This window comes from Sphaeramia orbicularis, chromosome 6 (assembly GCF_902148855.1).
Source record: "Sphaeramia orbicularis chromosome 6, fSphaOr1.1, whole genome shotgun sequence".
NCBI classification, from domain to species: domain Eukaryota; kingdom Metazoa; phylum Chordata; class Actinopteri; order Kurtiformes; family Apogonidae; genus Sphaeramia; species Sphaeramia orbicularis.
Genome location: NC_043962.1, coordinates 46,579,675 through 46,603,123, shown reverse-complemented (window position 1 = coordinate 46,603,123; position 23,449 = coordinate 46,579,675). Strand labels below are relative to the sequence as shown.

At 34.7% G+C, this 23,449-nt stretch overlaps 1 protein-coding gene across 2 annotated transcripts in view; it reads right to left on the bottom strand.

Annotated features, from left to right (window-relative positions):
* Nucleotides 1–3,030: 3,030 nt before the first annotated feature.
* Nucleotides 3,031–23,449, bottom strand: part of parvg (parvin, gamma) — a 33,344-nt gene continuing 12,925 nt past the window's right edge. For both annotated transcript variants that reach the window (XM_030137190.1, XM_030137191.1), the window contains 8 exons: nucleotides 22,895–23,010; nucleotides 22,736–22,791; nucleotides 22,618–22,652; nucleotides 22,443–22,504; nucleotides 19,761–19,829; nucleotides 19,536–19,637; nucleotides 8,482–8,554; nucleotides 3,031–3,147 (listed from right to left, as the gene is read on the bottom strand). In XM_030137190.1, coding sequence (XP_029993050.1) covers nucleotides 3,074–3,147; nucleotides 8,482–8,554; nucleotides 19,536–19,637; nucleotides 19,761–19,829; nucleotides 22,443–22,504; nucleotides 22,618–22,652; nucleotides 22,736–22,791; nucleotides 22,895–23,010 — 587 coding nt within the window. In that variant the 3' untranslated portion in view covers nucleotides 3,031–3,073. The remainder of the gene's footprint in view (nucleotides 3,148–8,481; nucleotides 8,555–19,535; nucleotides 19,638–19,760; nucleotides 19,830–22,442; nucleotides 22,505–22,617; nucleotides 22,653–22,735; nucleotides 22,792–22,894; nucleotides 23,011–23,449) is intronic.

Sequence of the window (23,449 nt, the reverse complement as noted above, 5' to 3'; positions counted from 1 at the left end):
TTATTTTGCCCACTTATCTATCTATCTATCTATCTATCTATCTATCTATCTATCTATCTATCTATCTATCTATCTATCTATCTATCTATCTATCTATCTATCTATCTATCTATCTATCTATCTATCTATCTATCTATCTATCTATCTATTTGATAATGGTTACATTGAAAGTCACACAATGAAAATAATGTGTCCATCTTCACTGAAGCTGTGGTTGTTTGGTGACAGGTTGAAGTTACTAACTATGGAAACATAGTGCTGAAGTCCCACTGGAGCTTAATGGCAGGAGAGAAATCGTGCCACTATTTACACATATGATGTTTGTCAATTTAAAAAGATCATTTAATGATAGTCTAGTTTTGTGTTAAACAGCCTCGTCTTGTCTGTTGTACTTAATATATGTCACCAACGCCAAAACACCTGCTGCCTTGGAATATTTTTCCTCAAGAGTATTAAAGAGGTGGAAATCACTACAGGTCTAGTCATGTTGAATCTGCGGAGACTGCTTCAGACTCTGAACAGATCATGGAGACGGTTATGATGACGTCACTTCCACAACTTTCAGGTGTGTAGTACAGTTCAACAGTTTTAACACAAACTACAACTTTCTTGACTTGTAGAATTATCTTTTAGACTGACAAACATATGTGTAAATGATGCAGAATTCAAAGGAGATCAAAATTTTATCTCTCGTCCTTTCACTGTAATGTGATTTCTTTCTAAAATAAGGTCCAATGGGATAAAACTGGAGCGGGTGAGACTTCAGTTCACTATTCTTTGAAAAGACATGTAAAAGAATAAAGTGTGACCTTCTCTTCCTCTTCATGATTGTGTTTTTTGTGTGGGTTTCCTCCTCGACAGGATGTAATGAATAGAAATCTGAGTTTGTGTCATGTTATAATGTAAATATGTAAATAATATTTAACTTGAATTCTAATTCAATATTTATATAAATATGTATATTCCTGATTAGTGATGGCACCGGCACAGAGCGCCGCTGCGAGAGCTCTTCTCTGTTTTCTGGATGCTGAGCTCTTGCAACTCGTTTCCAATGCAGTTTTTCTATTTTTTTTCTATTCTTTTTCACTCATTTGTTGTTTTTCTACCTGTCTTTTTCTCTGCACTTCCTTGTTATATGTTGCTGCTATTAACTGTGAAATCTTATCTTATCTTAACTTATTTTCTTTTGAGGTTTGGACTCTTAAGTCAAAGACTAAATGGAAATTACAGTAAAGACAAGACGTTTTTAAATGACCTAAGGAGTAATAAAACTAATGACTGTAATGATGGAGAGAAAAAAAAATTAGAGTGAGATGACACAAAATAGAGCTGAGTGTACTCATATTTTCTCTTCATTATCATCATAACAGTAACATCCATACATGGAACACACTCCTAACTGGATTCTGTTGTTATTCTGCTGTTTAAAGCTGCAGGAGCAAAATTAGAGGAATAAAACACCAGAAAATACATACCTGCCTTGTGCAGCTCTGTTGTCTCCGTCCACATAAAAAGACTTAATATGAACATACATGATCCTGATGTCATTTTCATGCCATATAAAAAGAGTTAGGCCACTTTTCTGGTTCTGTGTTGAGACACAACTTAACTTTATTCCAACACAAATGGGAATTTGTTTGTGATAGTGAAATTACTTGAAATGTTGTCCAGCTTAACATACTCATTAGCTAGAAAATAAGAATAAGAGTTTATATCAGTGACCAATTGCATGATTCATTCAACTTTTATTTTGACTCAGAGTATATTTTGAGATAAGGGTCTCATATTTAACATAGCAAAGTAAAATAGATTCATAATAAAATATATAGTAGTTATAAAATAATAGAAGGAAATTCAATACAATTACAGACTCCTAAGGAAAAAAGTAGTCATTAAAATACAAATGTCTGAATCCAGCAAAACAAAAATTGGAAACATTTAATCATACGTCTTTCAGGGTTATTAATTATACCTGTATCAATTCAGGTGATATGACAGCGTATACACATAAGGAAATAAAAATGCTTGTCACTACGAGAATAAAGTCTTAATATTTTGAGAATAAAGCCATTATTTAATGAGAATAAAGTCACAATATTTCAAGAATAAAGTCATTATATAATGAGAATAAAGTTGTAGTTTAAAAAAACTCTACATTATTTTATGAGAATAAAGTTGTACTTTTATGAGATTAAAGTCGTAATATTTTGAAAATTCGACAGTTTCCAGTTTTACAGCAAAGGCAACAAGCGAAGCAATAACTTTCACCTCTGTTGGACTCCAAAACTCAGAATAGAATCCTCACAGTTTCTTTAGAAATAACAAACCCTATGGCTCTGGTGTAACCACCAATAGTCCTGCAGTCGACCACTTCATTAGTTTCTCCTCCACAAAAGAGGCAATTTGCTCCAAATCAGTTCAGTTCTTACGACAAAACAAACCCAAACGTGTGCAAACTTGCTTCGAAGTCCTTCGACTAATGATAACGTGTAGATGGGGGGATAGGCTCAGTATTTGGCCGTGTGTAAACCCCAAATGAAAGTATAATTTCACAAAATCTTCCAAGTTCTCCATTATTCGATGAGTGGGTACGACTTTATTGTCATTATATTATGGCTTAATTCTCGAAATATTACAACTTTATTCTCATTAAATAATGAAGTTTTTTTTTTTTTTTTTTTTAAATATGACTTTATTGTCTTTATATTACAACTTTATTCTTGTTAAATAATGAGTTTTTTAAAACTATGACTTTATTCTCATTATATTATGACTTTATTCTCAAAATTTTACGACTTTATTCTTGTTAAATAATGAGTTTTTTAAAACTATGACTTTAGTCTCATTATATTATGACTTTATTCTCGAAATATTACGACTTTACTCTCGTAGTGACATGCATTTTTATTTGCTTATATGGCCCAAATACGCCGTCGTAGGGTGAGAACAATCAAACATCTGTTAAATAAAAGTATGTGCAACATTTTCAGGAGTTTTGAAGAAACAAACCCCTCTTAAGCTTTTTTCCAGTATTCCCAGTGGCTGAGCTCCTTTGTGTTGACTCCGCCCTCTGTCACTTTCCTTTGTGCTTCTTGAACAAGGCGTACAGGACCTTCAAGGTAGCGGCGACGTCCTGAGAGACAATATCTGTCACAAAATCCACAGGACACGTTTAGTGCGTAGTCATAATGCACCATCTGCATTCCCAAAGCCACTGAAATAGTCAAAATATGAGGATGCCTTCACTATCATTAGCTAATAACTATCCTCACAATCCGTCTGAACAGGTCATAGATCAAGAGGACAAAAAACACATTAAAGATAAATTTAATCAATATGTCCTTGGTGAGATTAGATTCAAGCAAAACTGCTCTTGTGCTACGTACTAACTGAATAACTGTGGCATGAAGATCGACTCCACAACCAGTTAACCTAATTAATGCACATGGCACACTCCCGTTTTAGACCCCGAGTCCTGGGAATCCTCATTGATTAACAGCAATTATGCCCATAATTAAAAAGACACTAAAAATGAATTAAATTAGCCACTTGCTCCTGGCTCATATTAATTGTGCTCATTCTTATATTAACAGTTATCATGTTGACTGTGTCGTTTACAGCCATGGGCTACACAGAGTCTGAGTTACAGCAGCAGAGTTGAGTTGAACTTTTATTTTCTGCACTCTAAGAACTTTAACTATGCTCTACTCAATTTAATCTATGTAACATTTTTACACTTAGAAATGTTCAGTAAGTTTGAAAGCTTTAGATTTACCTTATGAATTAAGTAAATATAATTAAAAAATTGAAGCAGATCTGAATACATCGACTCCCATGAAATATAAAATTGAGTTGATATATTTAAAATTTTAAGTCTTTGCAATTGTAACCCTGAGTTCAAACCACCCAAAAAAAATGAGTAGATATACAGTGGCGGAAAAAATTATTAGAGCATCAGAAGTCATCAAAAACAATGGTTATGCAATCAAGTACTAACTCCTGTGTGTATCATGTGACTAAAACAGACAGAAGAGAAAACATGGAATGCCTAAAAGCACTGTTTTTGTCAGTATAATGTCATAGCTGTTGATGAAAGAACTGAAGTGATTTTGATTATCAAGAAAACATGGAAAATGGATAGATATCAGCTCTGAAATTAAACTCTTATGAGCTATTTTTGTTGTTACCATTATAATTGACCAAATAAATGTACCTTTAGTTGTACCAGGCATTAAAATGAACAAGAAACTGAAGAAAATAAGGGTGGTCTAATAATTATCTAGTCTAGTAATTAACCCTTTCATGCATGAATTGTGAGAACCTTAATCAAGATTTATTTTCCCCAAGTGTTTTTATTCCTCTTTAGGCTTAAAAAAAAAAACCAATGCGATTGAAACTTTTCTTGTGAATCTACTTTTCATGGAGTTCCAAAAATGTCCACTCAGCTTGACACCATGCATTTAGTTTTTGAGGTAAAAAAAAACATGTATTTACTGATACATCATGTGAAAACTATGAAATAACAACACTTTTAATGCAGCTAATCTGATTTTTCTCACATTTTAACATACTCTAATACTAGTCATTACTCACTTCATGGAGATAATATGAAAAAAACCCAAAAAACCTTCATGTAAAAAAAATCAAAACTGTTTAATAATAATGACAAGCAATTGATTTACACTCAAACATGTTACTGCAGATCAGGTTTATCAAGAACAGCAAAGTTACTGTAATGGTGTGAATTAAAGTGTATGGGATGGTGCACAAGTGTCCACTGTGTCGGCTGATATGGAACTAAAACAACAAAACCCATGAATATATAAGAGAAAAGCTGGAGAATAACTGTCCACTGTAGTGACCAATATGCATGAAAGAGTTAAAATGTTAGGTAGATGCAAGTGAAAATTAGATTATTATTTAACAAAACAAATCTGTTACATTTACTTAATGTTTTTAACAGAATGTAAATCATATTGGACTATCAAATATTAGAATAAATGTTACATTTACTTAATTTTTAAAATGTATTTACTCTTTAATCTAGGAGTACTTCAGGTCAGTATGGGTTAGGGTTATGGGTTATAATCCACTCTCTTTGTGTGCAAATGGTGCACGTCATGACGTTCTAACAAAACTTATTCATTTTCTTAAGTTGTTATTGAAGATGAAGACTATTGAGTTGGAATGAGTAATTATTAAAGTTTTTGAAACTGATCAGTATAATTGCTCCATACTCAAATGTTCTCACTATTCACAGAAAATATTATTGATATCTTAAAAATATAATTCATTACTCAAATACTCATTTCTTTTTGTCAACTAAACTTAATTAAAATGGATTTTTAAGCATTTACTTTGGTACATCCAACTCCAATAAGCCCTGAAGGGATTTTCAGAGATTTTATTAAGGTAGTATACCTTTATATTATTGTGATATTTACTAAGGCCTGAGTTATTTTTTAGAGTGTGTGAAAGAGAAAATAAGGCTGACAGAGAAGGTGTGTGTTGTCAATAATGGCTCTGCGGGGAAGTGAAGAAGATCAATGGGCCATCGACTGATTCACACACTTAGACATGTCTGTCAATCACCCGCTCACTCACTCATTCTTTTCTGGCTTCTTCTTTCAGACACACTTAGTTGAGCCAAAAGTTCATACAATTAAAAACTACAAGTATCTCTTTCCGTCGCTGTAATCTTAATCCTACAACAGCAGTTTCATCTCAGAGACAACGTTCAACAAGGTTTCTGAAGCCGCCTGGAGGATCTTGTTCCCATTAATGAGGTCAGTCCATCTTCTGCACCGAACATAGAAAACTGTTTCTTTATGGTCAGTGTGCTCAGAGGCACAAACCAGCTCTCTGATCACCCTGAACCACAGTCCCCAGACTCCTCTGATCGACGCTCCCTAACAAAGTCCTTAGGTGAGTGTAATTTCCTCCATTCCCTCCAAGACAGTAACAGTGTCAGATACACTGGTTACTGTCTTATCTGTATTAAAACCAGACGTACTACAACTATGTTTAACATCACTACATGAGTGTTTTACTATGAAAGACTGAGGTCAAGAACATCTTCAACAAATAATATTTCATAATATTTCAAGACACTAGAAGTCAGAACATTTCAGAAAAATGTTGGAATTTTATGAGAATAATATCATAAACAGGTATGAGTTAATAATTTTGACATTTTACTTCTAGAATGACAGCTTTTCTCTCTCAAAATGTCATGAATTAATTCTCATAACATTATGAGATCTTAAGAAAAATTACAAAATGAATAAATATCACTTTACCTCTGTAATATCTTTATATTTTTTATATTTATTTTTAACCCCCCCCCCCCCCCAGTTTGTTTGTTGTTTGTTTGCTTGCTTGTTTGTTTGTTTGTTAACATTCTAGCAGCAAAGCTATTGGTTGAATTCACACCAAATTGAGTTTATAGATTGCCAGTGACCCAGAATAGATTGTATTACATTTAGGGAAAAATAGGTCAAAGTTTAAATTTTTTATGATTTTTTAAAATCTTTTTTTTCCTCCATTTACTTATAATGGGTGAAATTTCACATGTCTACAAGAACATCAGTTCAGTTTCAATTTACTCTAATATTTTAGATCTTTTTTTTTCCCATCTAGTGCTTATAATGGGCAAAATTTCACATGTCTGTAGCAGCAAAACTATTGGTTGAATTCATACCAAATTGGGCTCATACATTGCCAGTGACCTAGAATAGATGTGATTACATTTTAGGAAAACTAGGTCAAAGTTCAATTTTTTTATGATTTTTTTTTTTTATCTTTTTTTTCCTCCATTTACTTATAATGGGTGAAATTTCACATGTCTACAAGAACATCAATTCAGTTTCAATTTACTCCAAACTTGACACATATATAGGCAACTGATATGCTGACATCAGCACACACATAGATATGATGACACTGTTTGGATCAATGCCAAAATAAGCTACAATACGTGCGAGGGGCAGGGTTTGTTTTGCCTGGCACCCCTTTTTTTTTTTTTTTTAATCTTCAGTGCAGTTTTATTTGCACCATCATACTTCATCTGTGAAGATCTGTCTGGACTGGAAACAGGAGGGAAAAGTACAACATTGTCAAAATCACTAATACTATGTCATTTTCCCCCTTATTTTAGAAATAATCTGAGTGATTTGTCAAATTAATATCATTTTGTCATATCCACGAGCATATTATATGGTATAAGGAAATATGTATATGCAACACATATGGTTCTAAACTTTTTCGATAAATTCAATTCAAGATGAAATGTTTTGCGTCAAAGTTAATTTTAAAAAATTGTTACAAATTACACTAAATGAATGCCCATAAATATGCTGAAAGATCTTTTATGTCACATGAGTCTATGGTTAATTTTTTTTTTTTTTCAGGCACATGTTCAAACACTGTAAAAAATACATAGTGAATTTGTAGTAAATTTATGAATTTAAATATAGCTTCAGCTAAAAAAAAAATGTATAGAACCACCTACAAAATAAATGACCTTGTAAATGAAAATATGGTTTGAAATGATTACAGATTACTTAGCAGTGTTTATTTTGAGTCTTTCACAATACTCCACAACAGTCGGGTCTTTATCTCGCACAAACCACAATCAAATCGAAATGAACTCAATCTTTGCTCAGAAATCTAAAGTCTATTTTTGCTGTGTTTGTAGGATTAGTTTAGGTCTTTGCTCATGCAGATAAACATACAGTGTCACACAAGTCTTTAAAAATCTGATTTACAAGAAGTTACAGTCTCAAAGTGAAATTCACTCACTCCGTTGGGCTGTTACAGAGGGAAGATACAATCAAAAATATTTCTGGATCTGCCTGATAAGTGTTTGGTATAAACTAGCACCGCTCATGAATACTGATAATAGATCTTGCTTCAGACAAACACACACACATACACACACACTGTAGATACACGGCAGTAGCTGCGAGGTTAAATCCCTGCGTCTATCAGCGGACACCAGAGTGACATCATCCCCTTGAGACTGTCTCCCTCGCTGCTTCTCTCTAAATGAATGATGATGACCTCAGACTGAGCCAATCATCCGCAGTGATACACATCGAGACACAAGTCATACTCATTCATATTCCGCCGCAATTCCATCTTTCCCTCCAAAACACTGTCAAACCCACACTCCACCAAGCACTGCAGATTAACTCAAACCACTGGAGCGATCCCCCTCCTCACCTGACGCACAGACACATTTTGGCACATCCCTGTCATCCAGATAAATGCCCTTGATAGAAGATATCTTCTGAATTACTTTGACATTCCCATCTCGGAGCCACTGTAAACTGTTTTTTTTCCCGTTATTATCATTTTACTCTCAGGCTTTCTGTTTTGTTTCTTTCATCATCTGCGCTGTGCATTTTAATTTGGATGAATCTGCTGTTACCAAAGGCAAACTGCGTAAGAACAAAGCGAGTTTTTTTTTTTTTTTCTTACCTTGTGGGACAACACTGGACAACTGCAAGCCTGTGTCATTAAGGAGATCCAAGGCCAAGGTCACGTTCTGGAGCTAGAAGGCAACAGGGCATATGAGTTTAAAAAAAAAAAAAAAACCTAAATTAATACACAAATGGACCGAAGATGCAAAACAAGCTGTTGTTAATAAGCAAAATAAGGTTTTATGATACCTCTGTTTGTCTGCTAATTAGTCCTGTTGCAGAAGTGTGTTTGTTTTTAAAGATTCACCCTTTATATGGCACTCTTAGAAATACTCTGAAATTCAAAATTTCAACCTTCGTGTGTTATTGGAGGACATAAGACACAAGACTTCATGACTTTTGTGAAATCTTTCTACATTTTATATTGTCATGTAGAAAGTCAAGGTCAATGAAGTTACCATATTTGGTTCTTTACCCATACGAGGCAAAAAAAAAAAAAAAAGAAATTAAAGAAGTATATATAAAAAATACAAGAAAAATACATCTAAGGTGAAAGGAACATGCATTTTAGATCATTAGAACATCACTTTTAGAACATGATAATAGATTAGATTAGATTAGATTAGATTAGATTAGAACATAAACACAATAACTGGTTCACCCCTGTTTACAAATAATATACCTACTATACCTTATCTATCTATCTATCTATCTATCTATCTATCTATCTATCTATCTATCTATCTATCTATCTATCTATCTATCTATCTATCTATCTATCTATCTATCTATCTATCTATCTATTTACAATAGCATGCATTCTCCATATGTATTTAAAGAAAACTAAGAGCATTAACCTTTTATAAGCCACTCGATAAAAATTCTGTGAAATAAAAAATTTCAACCTTGGTGTGTAATTGGAGGACATGACAAAAATGTATCACTTTTGGGAAATTTTTCAATTTTTTTATTGTTATGTAGAAAATTGAGGTCAATGAAGTTGCCATATTTGGTTCCTTACCCATAAGTGGAATTTAAAAAAATATGAGAATTATATATAAAAAATACAAGAAAAACACATGTAAGGTGAAAAGAACACTTTTAGAGCACGCAACAACATAAGTGCTGATCCAGACCCCTGTCCACATCCACATTATCCCTCTGAACATCATTCCTTACATTAGTACCGTTACTTCATGGTACCTAACAAAGCAGGTCCACTCACTGTTCATGCAGAGGTGGACCTTACAGACCCTGTAGACCACATTGGACTTGAAAGTGCTGGCTCACTGTCCTCACTTTAACTGTTGCTGTCACTCTCTTGTGATAATTACCAAAAATAGTCACTTTCCCTATAAAGGGTTAAAGGTTAACTCACCTTATCCCCATAAAGGAATTCGGTCTCCACATTTTACCCATAATACTCACAGCAGCGAGCATTAGTATTCACACTTAGCGCATTAGGAGCAATGAGCTGCCACTGAAGGCGCTCAGGGACCAACTCCAGATCTTCTGCAGCACCGTGGTCAAGGGCACTGACAGGACAATTAATCTATATGTACCTGCTTCTAATGGTGGTAGAAAATGGAGGACCCAGAGGAAGCTCCCACGGTGTGGAGAAAACATGCAAACCCAACAAAATAGACCCTGATCTGAACGGAAATCTATAGTCCCCCCTACCCCCAAATCACACCATGTACATGTGCAACCATTATGTAAATAATGTAAATATGTAAATGCCATTTAAATCTTAAGAATGTTTAATTCTAAATTCTCTATTTATATAAATATTTATTTATATAAATGGGTGCCTCTATGAAACAATCCCTAAAAACAGGACATGGGGGCTAAAAATTCAAACCAGATGTAGACTAATGGTATGATGCAAGTTTGGAAGCATTTTGGGTCTGTTTTAAAAATAGATACTTACTGAGATAAAAGAGAAACTATTTATTAGATAAAACACATTTTTAATTATTTTTAATACAAGAATTTGTATGTAACACGGTCAAAAGGACACAAAAATTACACGCTACTATTTTTTCGAATATCTCTTTATTTTCTCACAAGTACATTTTGGGAATCAAACTAATTATGCAAAGCAGAGTGTTGCACAAAAATGGCTGCTCTTACAAAATCATTTGCAATTTAAATGTGTTTAACTGGGCAGGTTCTGCACGTAACACTAGTGGACACAATGGGTTACATACAAAACCTGGAATGAGACTGAGATTCATGAAAAACCCACATGTCTGGATTAGAAAAACCACTAGGATCATCAAATTTAACACAGTGTCTTTATCTATAGCGCTATATTAGACCATTTCAAGCCATGCTTTTGAAGTAAAACCCACTGACACTGAGGGGGTTTTTCATGTCCCAATTTTGGTCCTATTTTTGGCCCCAATATTTGATTGAAAATTTGTTAATTTTGGGATGGCTCAGAGCAAGAGTGTAATTTTGAGGTCATCATTAGGTACGTCCTGGGGGGAAATATGTCTAAATTTCTCTTATTATTGGGTCTAAAAAGCTGACAAAATGCAAGGTAACAAAATGAAATCAGTTTCATAGAAGCACCCAAATACCAAATTTTTCCTTTTCCTTTATATTTCACTCTCACTTGAACTGGTGTGTTGTATGTTGCTGCTGTCAACTGTGAAATTTCCCCATGGTGGGATCAATAAAGTCTTATCTTATCTTATCTTATCTTATCTTATCTTATCTTATCTTATCTTACCTTATCTTATAGTTAATATAATATTTATAAGGTAGTGAGATACAGAGAGGAAAAATTCCAGTTGATCCAGGGGTGACCCATGGGACGTTATTTTGTAAAGAAAAAAAAAAATTATATTACATTTAATGGCGATCCACTTGGATTTTGCCAAAGAAAACAGATAGGATCGTTCCATTGGATAAATACAGCAATAAGTTCATGAACATGGTGCAAGATCTTTAACTCTCTCTGATGCAGTGAGTAGCTTATCTTTTCTTCAACAGCCATCAGTTTGTAGAGTATAAAAAGGTCATGTGGTCTGATGAATCCAGACTGACCCTATTCCAGAGTGATGGGTGCATCAGAGTGAGAGGAGGGGCAGATGAAGTGATTACCCATCATGCCTAGTGCCCACAGTACTGTACAAGACTGTGAGGGCAGTGTTATGATCTGGGGTTGATTCTGTTGGTCAGGTCTAGGTTCAGCAACATCATGAGTCTAAAAAATGGCGGTGACTGTGGGCAGTACTAAAGGAAATTCAACAGAATATTAGAGTACAGGATGTTTTTTCAGGCCGTGAATGATGTCTGTCAGTTTAAAAGACAATTTTATGAGTCAAGAAATTCACAATTTGTGGGAAAACAGTTAAAGTATCAGAAAACAGAAAGACTACAAACCCAAAAGTCACTGAAGGGAAGTCATCATAAGTCAGAGCTATATGACTGTTCGGATTTTTTTTCTGAAATGAGGTCCCATGGGCCACACTGGGAGGGACAGAGGTTGACCACTCTACAGTAAGATAAATATGTTATCTGGCCTTAAATAGGCAACACACTGTGGCAGATTGTCTGAGTCTGTCTGAGCATCAAGACAGGCCGACACACAAAACCTGGCTGTGGAGAAAGCAGACTGTGTCAACAGAGTGCACTCAGTAATATAGAGACTGAGCTGAAATTCCTGACTGAATGTCCCAAATATATCATAATATATGAAATGAAGTCAAAACTAATAAAATTTAATCTCCTCCAAGACAAATTGTACCTGTCTACTTGAAGCTCTGCTCTGTAATTGTTATTATTCCATTAGTCTTATTATTCTTTTATCATTTTTGTCACATTGAGCACATATTATTTAATATTTATTCTTTATATAGAATTGAAGTAATTTATGAAAACAATGACAGAATTTGCAAATATACCAATCCATAGCTTTTGCCTTTCTGTACAAATGATGATTTAATGCGGTTTGAGTCTGTGCACAGTAGAGCCAAGTCTAATCAAATCTTAATAATGATCAGTAACTTCAGCTGCCAATCACATATTTAATCCCATGATGCATCAGATGTCTAGATAGGTTTTGGAATATTTTTAGCAGCCTGAAAAAAGGAGTCAAAAGGAAGGGGTACAATTCATGTTTGATCCAGTGTACTGAGCTGAAAGGTAATTATGGATTTTTTGATTATTAACCCTGTAAAGCCTGAACCATTAAATCATTGACAGAAAATTCCAGTTCCTTTATTGGTCCTTCTAAACGATCCCAATTTTATTTTTTTCAAAGATCAATTTCCACGTATGAGTTTCAAATTTGTGTCATATTTGATACATTGGGTCTCAATGCTCAAATATTATTATTTTTGAACAAACAAAAACATAGTATAACACAGACATCTCTAACAAATTGGTAATTCCTTTTCAAAATTGGGAAAGTTCTGCCTCCTTCCTCATTAATGACAGCCTTGTAGTGTCACTGGAAAGGCCTCTGGTGAACGAATTCCTCCCCCCTGGTGGATTATCCATGTATTGCATGTATCTAATCGTATACATCAGGTTTTTCAAAAAAAAAAAAATCACACTGATCATGTAGAGGGCTTCAGAACTCATGTATCAAATATGATACATTATATATCATTTGATGATATGATGTGTTATAGGTAGGGGTGGGAATCGATATGAATTTAACGATTCCAATTCCATTATCGATATTGCTTATCGATCCAATTCCTTATCGATTCTCTTATCAATTCTCATTGGGTGAGGGAATAAAAGAGTACGAACAGGTGTGTTTGCATTAACGGTCTTATATTTCCATCTCTGCACAGAAAATATAACATATACAGTATGTACAAATAATAATAACACATGACGCTGGGGGCGTGGGGGTGGGGTACAGTGAAAGTGAAACTAAAGACGCTTTACTAATTCCTCTATTTCTGCATTTCTACTACGTGGAACCAGTTCGACTCGCCTCGGCTCATCTCCTGTTGTTGTGCACCTCATTTACTTTCCCCTACCTTCGGAAACTTGTATTTGAGGGGGTACAACGTTTGTTGCCCACATCGGAACCAGCCCGGCGTTCACTCTGCTGCTACATTCACAAGCGTCACTAAGTAGCGTATCAAATACGTTACATTCCTGTAAATGATTCACATGCTGTGGACAAATGTTTGAGCATATTGGAGGGATTCCACACTTCTGAAGAAATGGAAGCTATGCAAGTGTTACAACTGGACCTGGTGTCATCTTTTTAGACTGTTTCTGCCACAACACCACGTTGGCTACGTTCTGACCAAAACAACGCAGCATACGTGTAACATCATTGCGCATGTGCAATGAAGGCAGAATCAATAAGCAGAATCGTTAAGCAGGCAGGCAAACGATTCCAAGGAATCGAGCTACTGGGATCCGGTTCTCAAAAAGAACCAGTTCTTGATTCCCATCCCTAGTTATAGGGTTAATATTGGTGGTGGTCGGAGGGGCAGTAGGTGCAGATTGGCAGCTATGCTTCTGTCAGCCTAACCAGGGCAGCTGTGGGTACAAATGTAGTTTACCACCACCAGAGTGTGAATGTGTGAGTGAATGAATAATGGATCCAATTTATGTGCTTTGAGTATGCATTAATAGAAAAGCACAGTATAAATCTAATCTATTAGTAGTAGTAGTAGTAGTAGGAGTAGTAGTAGTAATAGTTGTAGTAGTAGTAGTAGTATTTTTAATATACAATATCAAGCATACTCTCAAGACACGACAAGTGAAAATCATGTATATTTTATCTGTAAGGGAGAGAGTCACTGGAGAATTCCAAAATGTGTATAGATATCAGCACGAAAGACATTTTTAGATACATGGAAGATAATTTTTTTCATGTTACACCTTTGTACATAGTCAATTTTAGGGAGTAATGAATTAAGCCAAATTGTAATAAAAAAAAAAAAAATTAACATCTTTCCATTAACCAGGAATTTCCCCATGTGGGAATTATAAAAGCATATCTTATCTTATCTTATCTTATCTTATCTTGTCTTGTCTTGTCTTGTCTTGTCTTATCTTATCTTAACCAAGAACTGTTAGTTTAAATGTACATGTGTATTTAAAAAACACTCTCTCTGACGCTCTGAGTCATCACAAAAGTACATTATCATAACTATACATGATAAAAATCTATACATGCTGTATCGTACTATGGACCAGCCTTGATATGTGGTGAGTTTTTAGGGCATTAAAACATCTTTACATGGAGTGTCACAGTGTCTTTACACAGTAAGTAATTCATGAACTCGTCATATCTGTGATAAAAGAGCCATTACTTTTTCATGGTCTCATCCTATTGCTTCAAGTAAAGTGAGATCAAAGATATCATTGTAAGTAAGGCATGGCACAGTGGTAATTATGCATCTACTTTTATTATGGGAATTTTTAAATATTAATTGTGTGATATCATACATTGTAATAGAGAAGATTGGGTTTCAGTTCTATTAATAACCATATTCATGTGGGAAATTATATAGGCTCAAATTAGAATGAAAAAAATCTATTGTGGCTTGTGAGTTATTATAATGGACCATTTATCTGCGTCTGCAAATTAAATGAGTCCAATTTTTTTTTTTTTTTCTGTACCGGAAGCAGTTATGTTTCTTCTGAATAGTGGATCATTTGAGAATATACGGTATAGATCACAAACAGACATTTAATCCTCTGCACATGAATAGAGGTGATATAAAGTAAAACAAGTCAAATATGTGTCTCAAGTTGTTTCTCAAAGTCAAGGACAGATCCTTCAGCCATTCATTAACATCCAACTCTGCTAAGGACGGCTCTATTGTCCAGGATCCACACAAGTCCTTCCTTTGGAGAATTTTCAAGGATACTTTGAGGACCCTCAGAATTGTTTATGCATCCATGATTCTATGAACAAATCAAATACTGCCATATACAAGTGGGACATCTTATTAGGCGAGTTAATTTATTGCATGTAGCACATTTCATACACAGAGGCAATTCAGTGTGCTTAAAACAATGTACAGAATGCATAAAATCAAAACAGAATGATGTAGTTAAAATTACTTGATAGTTTTTGGGGTTAATGAGAAATAACTCAAGTGGTTTAAGAAGGAAAACCAGAACTGATTTTGGGATGTAGAAAATCTACCTGGCTGTTTAAAAGCAGGTAGAAGGGGTTAAAAATGTGAACGAGTGATGATTGGATTGAATGTGTGGTTCACTACATAAGTTTGGAAAAGTCACTGCTCATTTCCACACTGCCATAAAACTACGAAAGAAAATTAGAGCCACATGAAAGATAAAAAACAAGGAATAAAAATAAACGGTAATAAAAATAAAGTTTTCATATTACAAGAAAAAAGCTGTAAATTTATGAGCAAAAAGTTACCTTTTTATCAGAAAATAATCCAGTGGTTAAAATTGCCAGCTGACTTCTGGAACTTAATATGGAAGTTAATATCTGTGAATATATTTCCACAAACATCCAAAAGACTATTTTGTTACTTGTGAAATCTATATTGAGTTATATTTAGTTTCCTTCCCCTCTAAGATATTTCAATTTTTTATGTGTTTGTTCTCATAAAATTCTGAATTTTCTCAAAATATTAAATAATAATACTGGATTACGTTTCTATAGCACTTTTCAAGGCATCCAAAGCACTTTACATTATTGGTCCATTATTCATTTGCACCAACCACCACCGAACATTCATACACCAGTGTGAGTGACACTGGAGGTAAGGTGGGTGAAGTGCCTTGCCCACGGACAGAATGGCACATGACTAGGACAGAGTGGGAATTGAACCACATACCCTTTGGTTATTGGATGACCCACTCTACCTCCTGAACAATGGCCACCCCTTAAAACTTACAAGAATATGACAACTTTATCCTTATAGGTTTAAAATTTATTCATAATATTCTCGATTTTATTCTTAAAAATTGATCAATATAATCCTTCATTTTACAAGTGTGGGGACAGCTGTGGCCTAAATGGCTAGAGAGGTGGCTTGTGATCGCAGGGTTGCCGGTTCAATTCCCTGGAGTGGCGGAGAGTTGTTGGCTGATGTGCTCTTGAGCAAGGCATTCAACTCCCCCATTTGCTCCCCAGGCATCTGACAAGGCAAGCCCACTGGCCCTAGCATGCAGTGTGTGTGTGTGTGTGTGTGTGTGTGTGTGATGCATATCTAGAGATGGGTTAAAAAAGGCAGAAGCCAAATTTTTGCTTCTATAGCTTTAAAAGAATTATAAATATTAAAAGAAGGTGCAGCACTAGTAATAAAGTACACAGCGCATTAAGAATAAGATCAATCATAGCTACATATAAAGATAAATATTTTATTCTTGATTTTAAAAATGTCTGTATTTAAGGTCAGTCAGACGTATGTGTGAATGTTTTACTGCAGCAGAATACATATACAGTTTGGCATTTAGGCTCTAGGATCATCACTCTCTGCAGATGTGTTGCATATATTACAGATATTAGGGAGTGATGAATAGATACCCCCCCACCCCAGAGCCTACAGGTGGATGCTGAGGTGGGGGGGGGGGGGGGGCTTAGAGAGTTGCCAGTGGCAACACAAAGCAGCGCCATCAGCGTCTCCAAGGGAGAACTGGGGTATTCTTTCACCTTAAGTAGAGGGTGTGTTTGGTAGATGGTTGGGGGGGGGGCGCATGTCAATTGTGTTTGTAGCTTGAGCTGTCTTTCTGAACTTACAGCTTTTGTTCCGTTTTGCTCCATGTTGCAACAGAACGACGTACCAAAGTAGGGTGATCGAATGGGTACATCTGGTTTGGTGTTACTAAATTCATTTGTGTTTGCATCCCTGTCAGGCAAGTGACTATTTTTGGTCATTTCTGCATACATTACAAGACAGTGACAACAACAGTTACTGTGAGAACAGTGAGTCAACAATCTCAGGTCCAATGTGGTCTACAGGGTTTGTAAGGTCCACGTCTGCATGAACAGTGAGTGTACCTGCTTTGTTAGGTACCATGAAGCAATGGTACTAATGTAAGGAATGATGTTCACAGTGATATAGTGGATGTTAACAAAAACTAACGAAATGACAAAAACCAGAATTGAAAAAAACATTTTCGTGAACTGAAATAAATAAAAACTACCATTAAAAGAAAAAAACAATAACTAACTGAAACTGTATTGTCTGCTTACAAAACTAACTCAAACATAAAAATTATGGATTAAATTCCCTTCGTTTTCATCTTTGTCAATGTCAGTTTAATATGAAATCAATTTATTTCACTCGAGCAATTTCGGCTGACGGCACCATACGGCACTTCACGGTCCGTCACTTCTTGCCACTTGTTGTTTAAAGTTGGCTTCTCGTCCCCACTCTACCTAGCAACATGGAGACTAAAGTTGGGAGAAAGCAGCAGAGTCCTGTATGGGATTTCTGTGAAGACGACGGCGAGGAAGATAAAAGATATGAAAAAACTAAAACTAATTTTAAATCTAAGCATTTAGAAAAAAAAACAAAAACAAAACAAAACTGGGTGCTTCTATAAAATTGGTCCCAAAAACAGGACAGAGGGGCTAAAAATTCAAGCCAGATGTAGACTAATGTTATGAAGCAAGTTCGGAAGCGCTTTGGGTCTATTTTAAAAATAAATACTTACTGAGATAAAAGAGAAACTATTTTTCAGATAAAACACATTTTTATATTATTTTACATTATATTTAATACAAAAATCTGCATGTAACATGGTAAAATGGACACGAAAATTACGCGCTACTATTTTTTCAAATATCTTTTGTTCTCTCACAGGTACATTTTGGGAACCAAAATAATTATGCAAGGCAGAGTGTTTCACAAAAATGACCGCTGTTGCAAAATCATTTGCAATTTATATGCGTTTAACTGGGCAGGTTCTGCATGAAACACAAGTGGACACGATGGGTTACAAACAAAACCTGGAATGAGACTGCTGATTCATGAAAAATTCATGTCTGGATTAGGAAAACCTCTAGGATCGACACATTTAACACAGCGTCTTTATTTATAGCGCTATATAAGACCATTTACAGCCATGTGGTCTACGTAAAATCCACTGACACCAAGGTAGTTTTTCATGTCCCAGTTTTGGTCCTATTTTTGGCCCAAATATTTGATTAAAAGTTCATTAATTTTGGGATGGCTCAGAGCAAGAGTATAATTTTTTTTGCATTCATCTGAGGTCATTATTAGGTACATCCTGGGGAGAAATGTCTCTAAATTTCTCTTTTATTATTGGGTCTAAAAAGCTGGCAAAGTGCCAGATACCAAAATGTATTCAGTTTTATAGATGCATCCAACTAATAAAAACTAGCATACCTGCTCTAAAAACTAAGTAAAACTTGCTGAATTAGAGAAAAAAAGTCAAAACTAAATAAAAACTAAACTGTAATGAAAAAGTCAAAACTATTATAACCTTGGTTGACCTTGGTCTGGATCAGCACCTATGTTGTGGTAATGCTCTAAAAGTGATGTTTTAATGTACTAAATGTTACTTTCCCATTACATGTGTTTTTCTTGTGTATGTGTGTGTGTGTGTGTGTGTGTGTGTGTGTGTGTGTGTATATATATATATATATATATATATATATATATATATATATATATATATATATATATACACACACACACACACACTTTTCTCTTTGAAATTTTTCTTTTTTTTTTTCTTTTTTTTTGCCCACATATAGGCAAGAAACCAAATATGGTAACTTCATTGACCTTGATTTTCTACATCACCATGAAGAGTTTGAAACATTTTTAAAAAGTGATGATGTCTTGAATGTCCCCCATTAGCACATTAAGGTTGAAATTTTGAATTTCAGAGTACTTCCATGAGTACCCTATGAAGGGTTGACAATTTTCCTAACACATGAACCACAGAACTGATGCAGCCTGCAGACTCACGCACCAGACTGGAATTAATGTATTTATTATTGAGATTGACGTTTTCCTCAGCTACAAAGGGTTCGTCTTGGAAGGAAGTGACTACTGATGACAGATCCTTGACTTTGAGAAACAGTTAACGTCTCCATTATAGACCCTTCACCTGTCTATGGATGCACTTGGCTTGCTAATGTGTCAGGAATCCATAGTGAATCCATACCATCTCAGACGGATTGACTGGGGTCAGGTTGAAGTCATAAAGCGGAATGAAGAAACCCTCCAACTGTCCAATCAGCAGCAGCAAAATCACACCATCAGCAAACTAGACAAAAAAATGACACAGGATATTGGAGTTCATCCAAAGAAGCGGAACGATATCAGGGGAAATCATCAGTCAATCAGGAAATGTTGTAAGTGCTCCAAGACTGTGTTTATCAGGGTTTACCTGTGTGTCCATATCAGCAACCTGCAGACCCATGGTTGACATAGTCTGGTTGACGAAGTGTAAAATGGCCTGAAAGCAGAAAGTTGGAAGGTTAGACAGTTTGGAGGAAAATCGGGACACGTCAAACACCTTTGAATCCTCATTAAATTCAGATGATGAACATTTTGCTCAGAAGAATTAAAGGTCATAATGTCACTGCAGTAACAGAGTGAAGCCCTTTTATATTCTGCACTCACACATGACACTGTGAGAGGAAAGCCGAAACTGTCTGTGAATTAAGTGACTATTTCACAAACACTTAAAGTCATTAATAAGACAAGTCATTATTATTATTATTATTATTATTATTATTATTATTATTATTATTATTAAAGCTCAGTAATGATACAAAATGTCTAATATTAGTTGGGTTCATCTTGTTTGTCACTTTTCTCAGCTGAATATTATTTTAAATTTTGCATCTGTTGTTATGAAACAGCTGGAGATCATTTGTAGAAATCATTTGTAAGGTTCACATCACATCATTTCTTTTAACATTTTTAACCCTTTAGCCTCTGATGTGTCTGTGGTGAGCGTTCTGAATGTATGATTTATTTAAAATATTCATAAAAATTCAACCTTTTGCTCAATAGAAAAAATTTCAAAACTTGTTGATAGAATAGACATTGTACTTTCCATAGATATCTGAGCATGCTCAGTGCACCCCCCACTGCCTGTCTAATGGGGGCCAAACCACAGAGCACTGAATGAGACCAACTCAGTATAAAAATAGACGGTTTGGGCTTTTTTTTTTTTTTTTTTTTTTTTTTTTTTTTTACACCACTTTCCTTGTCGTTTTTGTTTTTACTGTTGTTAGCAGCGTTGTTATGATTTTCCTTTTTTTTTTTTTTTTTTTTTTTACTTTGTTTTTACCAAGTTTTGATCGTGTAACTGCTTTTTGGAGTTCAAGCAAGTGTCAAAAAACAGCTGGACTGATTTAGAAAAAAACAGAGTCCCAAAACAAGAACTGCTGGGTCAAAAATGCAAATACTTGTTATTATTCAGTGTGTTCCAGTTCACAGCTCATGTTCAACATCCTAAATCTCTTATTAATGTACATTCTGAGTGTCTTACTAGTAAAAAACCTGTCAAACTTCAATTCCTTTCTGTCTCCACCCTGTTTTGATCCTAAAACACACAGTAAAGCAAAAACAACAGCAGCTTTTGTGACACTTTTACAGATGCAAATTTCAACACAAATTTGAAAAAAGGAAAAGTCAGTGCAATCTAAAAGGACATCTTCAAAAAACCAAGATTCAGGATGAGGATGATGGAAAGTTGTATCTCTGTGAAAGGAATCAACCTATGGAACAACTTAAATGATTAAAAAAGGCTATTAAATCGAATAACACATTTAAAAAGACAATTAAATCCAATATGTTGAGTAAATATGATGAAATGGACAAAGTGTATTTTGGATTTGTATATCACTGCTAAGAAATGGAAAGTTTATTTTGATTTGTGTATTATTGTTATGAAACGGATAGTTTATTTTTGTTTATGACATGCGTATCACTGTCATGAAATGGACAGAGTTTATTTTGTTTTGTTATTTTTTTCATATGGGTATTATTGGTATTAAATGGACAGAGTTTATCATATATACATATATATATATATATATATATATATATATATATATATATATATATATATACACACACACACACACACACATATTTATTTATTTATTTATTTATAAAGGTATGGTTATGAATTGGACATAGTTTATTTTTGATAAGTACATTACTTCTAAGAAATGACAGATTTTTTTTGTGCATTATTGTTAGGAAATGGATAGCGTACTTTTGTTTCTGATAAAATTATCACAGAGGACAGAGTTTATTTTTGTTTTTAATATGTGCATTGTTATGAAAAGGACAGAGTTTATTTTAATGTGAAATGCTGCTGAAAAATGGACAGTCTATCCTTGATATGTACAGCAGTTTCGTGTTTTGTGCATACTCAGAATTTAGTCTGATACAGTATGTGAGGATTTTGACTTACTTTAGGGAATCTGACATAGGAATTTAGGGTAGGTGAAAGATGGGGTAAGGGGGTGGGAGATTATAAATTAAACTTCATCCTGCTCCTTTTCGAATGTCTGACTTTCTTTTATATAATTCTTTGTTGTTTGATTTTAATGCAATATTTGAAATAAATAAATAAACAAACAAACAAACAAACAAACAAACAAACAAACCAGCCCATTTCATTGAAATAATATCTGAAGGTTTAAAGGGTTAAACAGAACATGCACTATATGACAAATCTAACCATGCAAAACCAACATTTTATAATAATGGTTATTATTACTGAGAAATCTATATTACTAACAGATGACTGTACTTGCTGATGTATCAGATAAAAGCACTATGATACTTTTTTCACCTTTATAAACAAATAAATAATCAATCAAAAAGTAATAACTAGATTAATCAATAGTGGTATTTGTCAGTAGAAGCCTGTACTTGATATTGATCATTCATGCTGTTAATTCAAGCTAATTTAACATATGCAGTTGCCAAAACTGCACTGGTTGCAGCTTTAAACTTGGAAAAAGTATATATTTCCTGTCTTATCGACTCTAAACCTCCTCTCTCAGAGTCAGAGGTTGCAGAATTTATTCAATCTTTGTTATACCTTCTTTACTGTGTTGACCTTGTGAGCCTCCAGCTTCAGCAATTGTTCGATGGGATCTTCCCCTGGGTGACCAGAGAGCCAAAAAAAAGTGTTGTTAAGTCATTGTATGCCACAGCACTGCTTGGACGGCATTCAAGATGTCACATCGGCTCAAGCACCTACTGCTCTTACTCACTTTCAGTATCGCTGAGGGAGTCTGAGGCTGCATCACTGTTGAAAATGCCAAAAGTGATGAGGTGACTGCTGAGTTTTTGAGTTTTTTATAAACATACACACGACTGATGTTTACTCACCTTCTCTCCGTTAAGACCTCTACCTGTGTTTCTGATTTAATACCATTTTTGTTGACCTGGATATAAATTCAGATGGATCAAAACTGAGTAACAATTCCTCATGTGGTGTTGGCGTCAGACTGTGAGCAGGAAAGCACCAAAGCTGGAGATGAGACTCACTTCCACAACAACAACTTCAATCTCCACGTTCGGCGGCAAATCCAGTTCAGGCTGGAAACATCTCACCATGGCAACCAGCAGATGAATAGTGGCCAGAAGGTCTTTGTTGTGGATGACTGACAGGGGGAAAGGAGAGAATAAATCACAGAAAATCAGCTTGGCCTTATATGACACATCATAGCACAACAGAGAATGGCAGCACAAAAAAGACAAAAAAAAAAAAAGAAAAAAATGGGAGAGTTAATCATTGCTGCAGCCTGAATTGATATTGTTCACATTTCCCTTTGTAAATATAATACAAAATATTTTTCCTGTCATTATAGGGCTGAGGTTCAGCCCCCCAAGCCATTTTAGGCACCATGTAAGAAAATATTATGTAAAATCAACATACAGTGCACCAAGAGACAATGCCTTAGCTCCAAAATTAACCCATAAAGACTCAAACATATATTAGTGACCAAAAGCATCTACTCATCTGTAATGTTTAATATCTGTCGAACCACTGATCCTATTAAAATATGTGAATAATTGGTGTACAATGCAGTTTCTCATCTT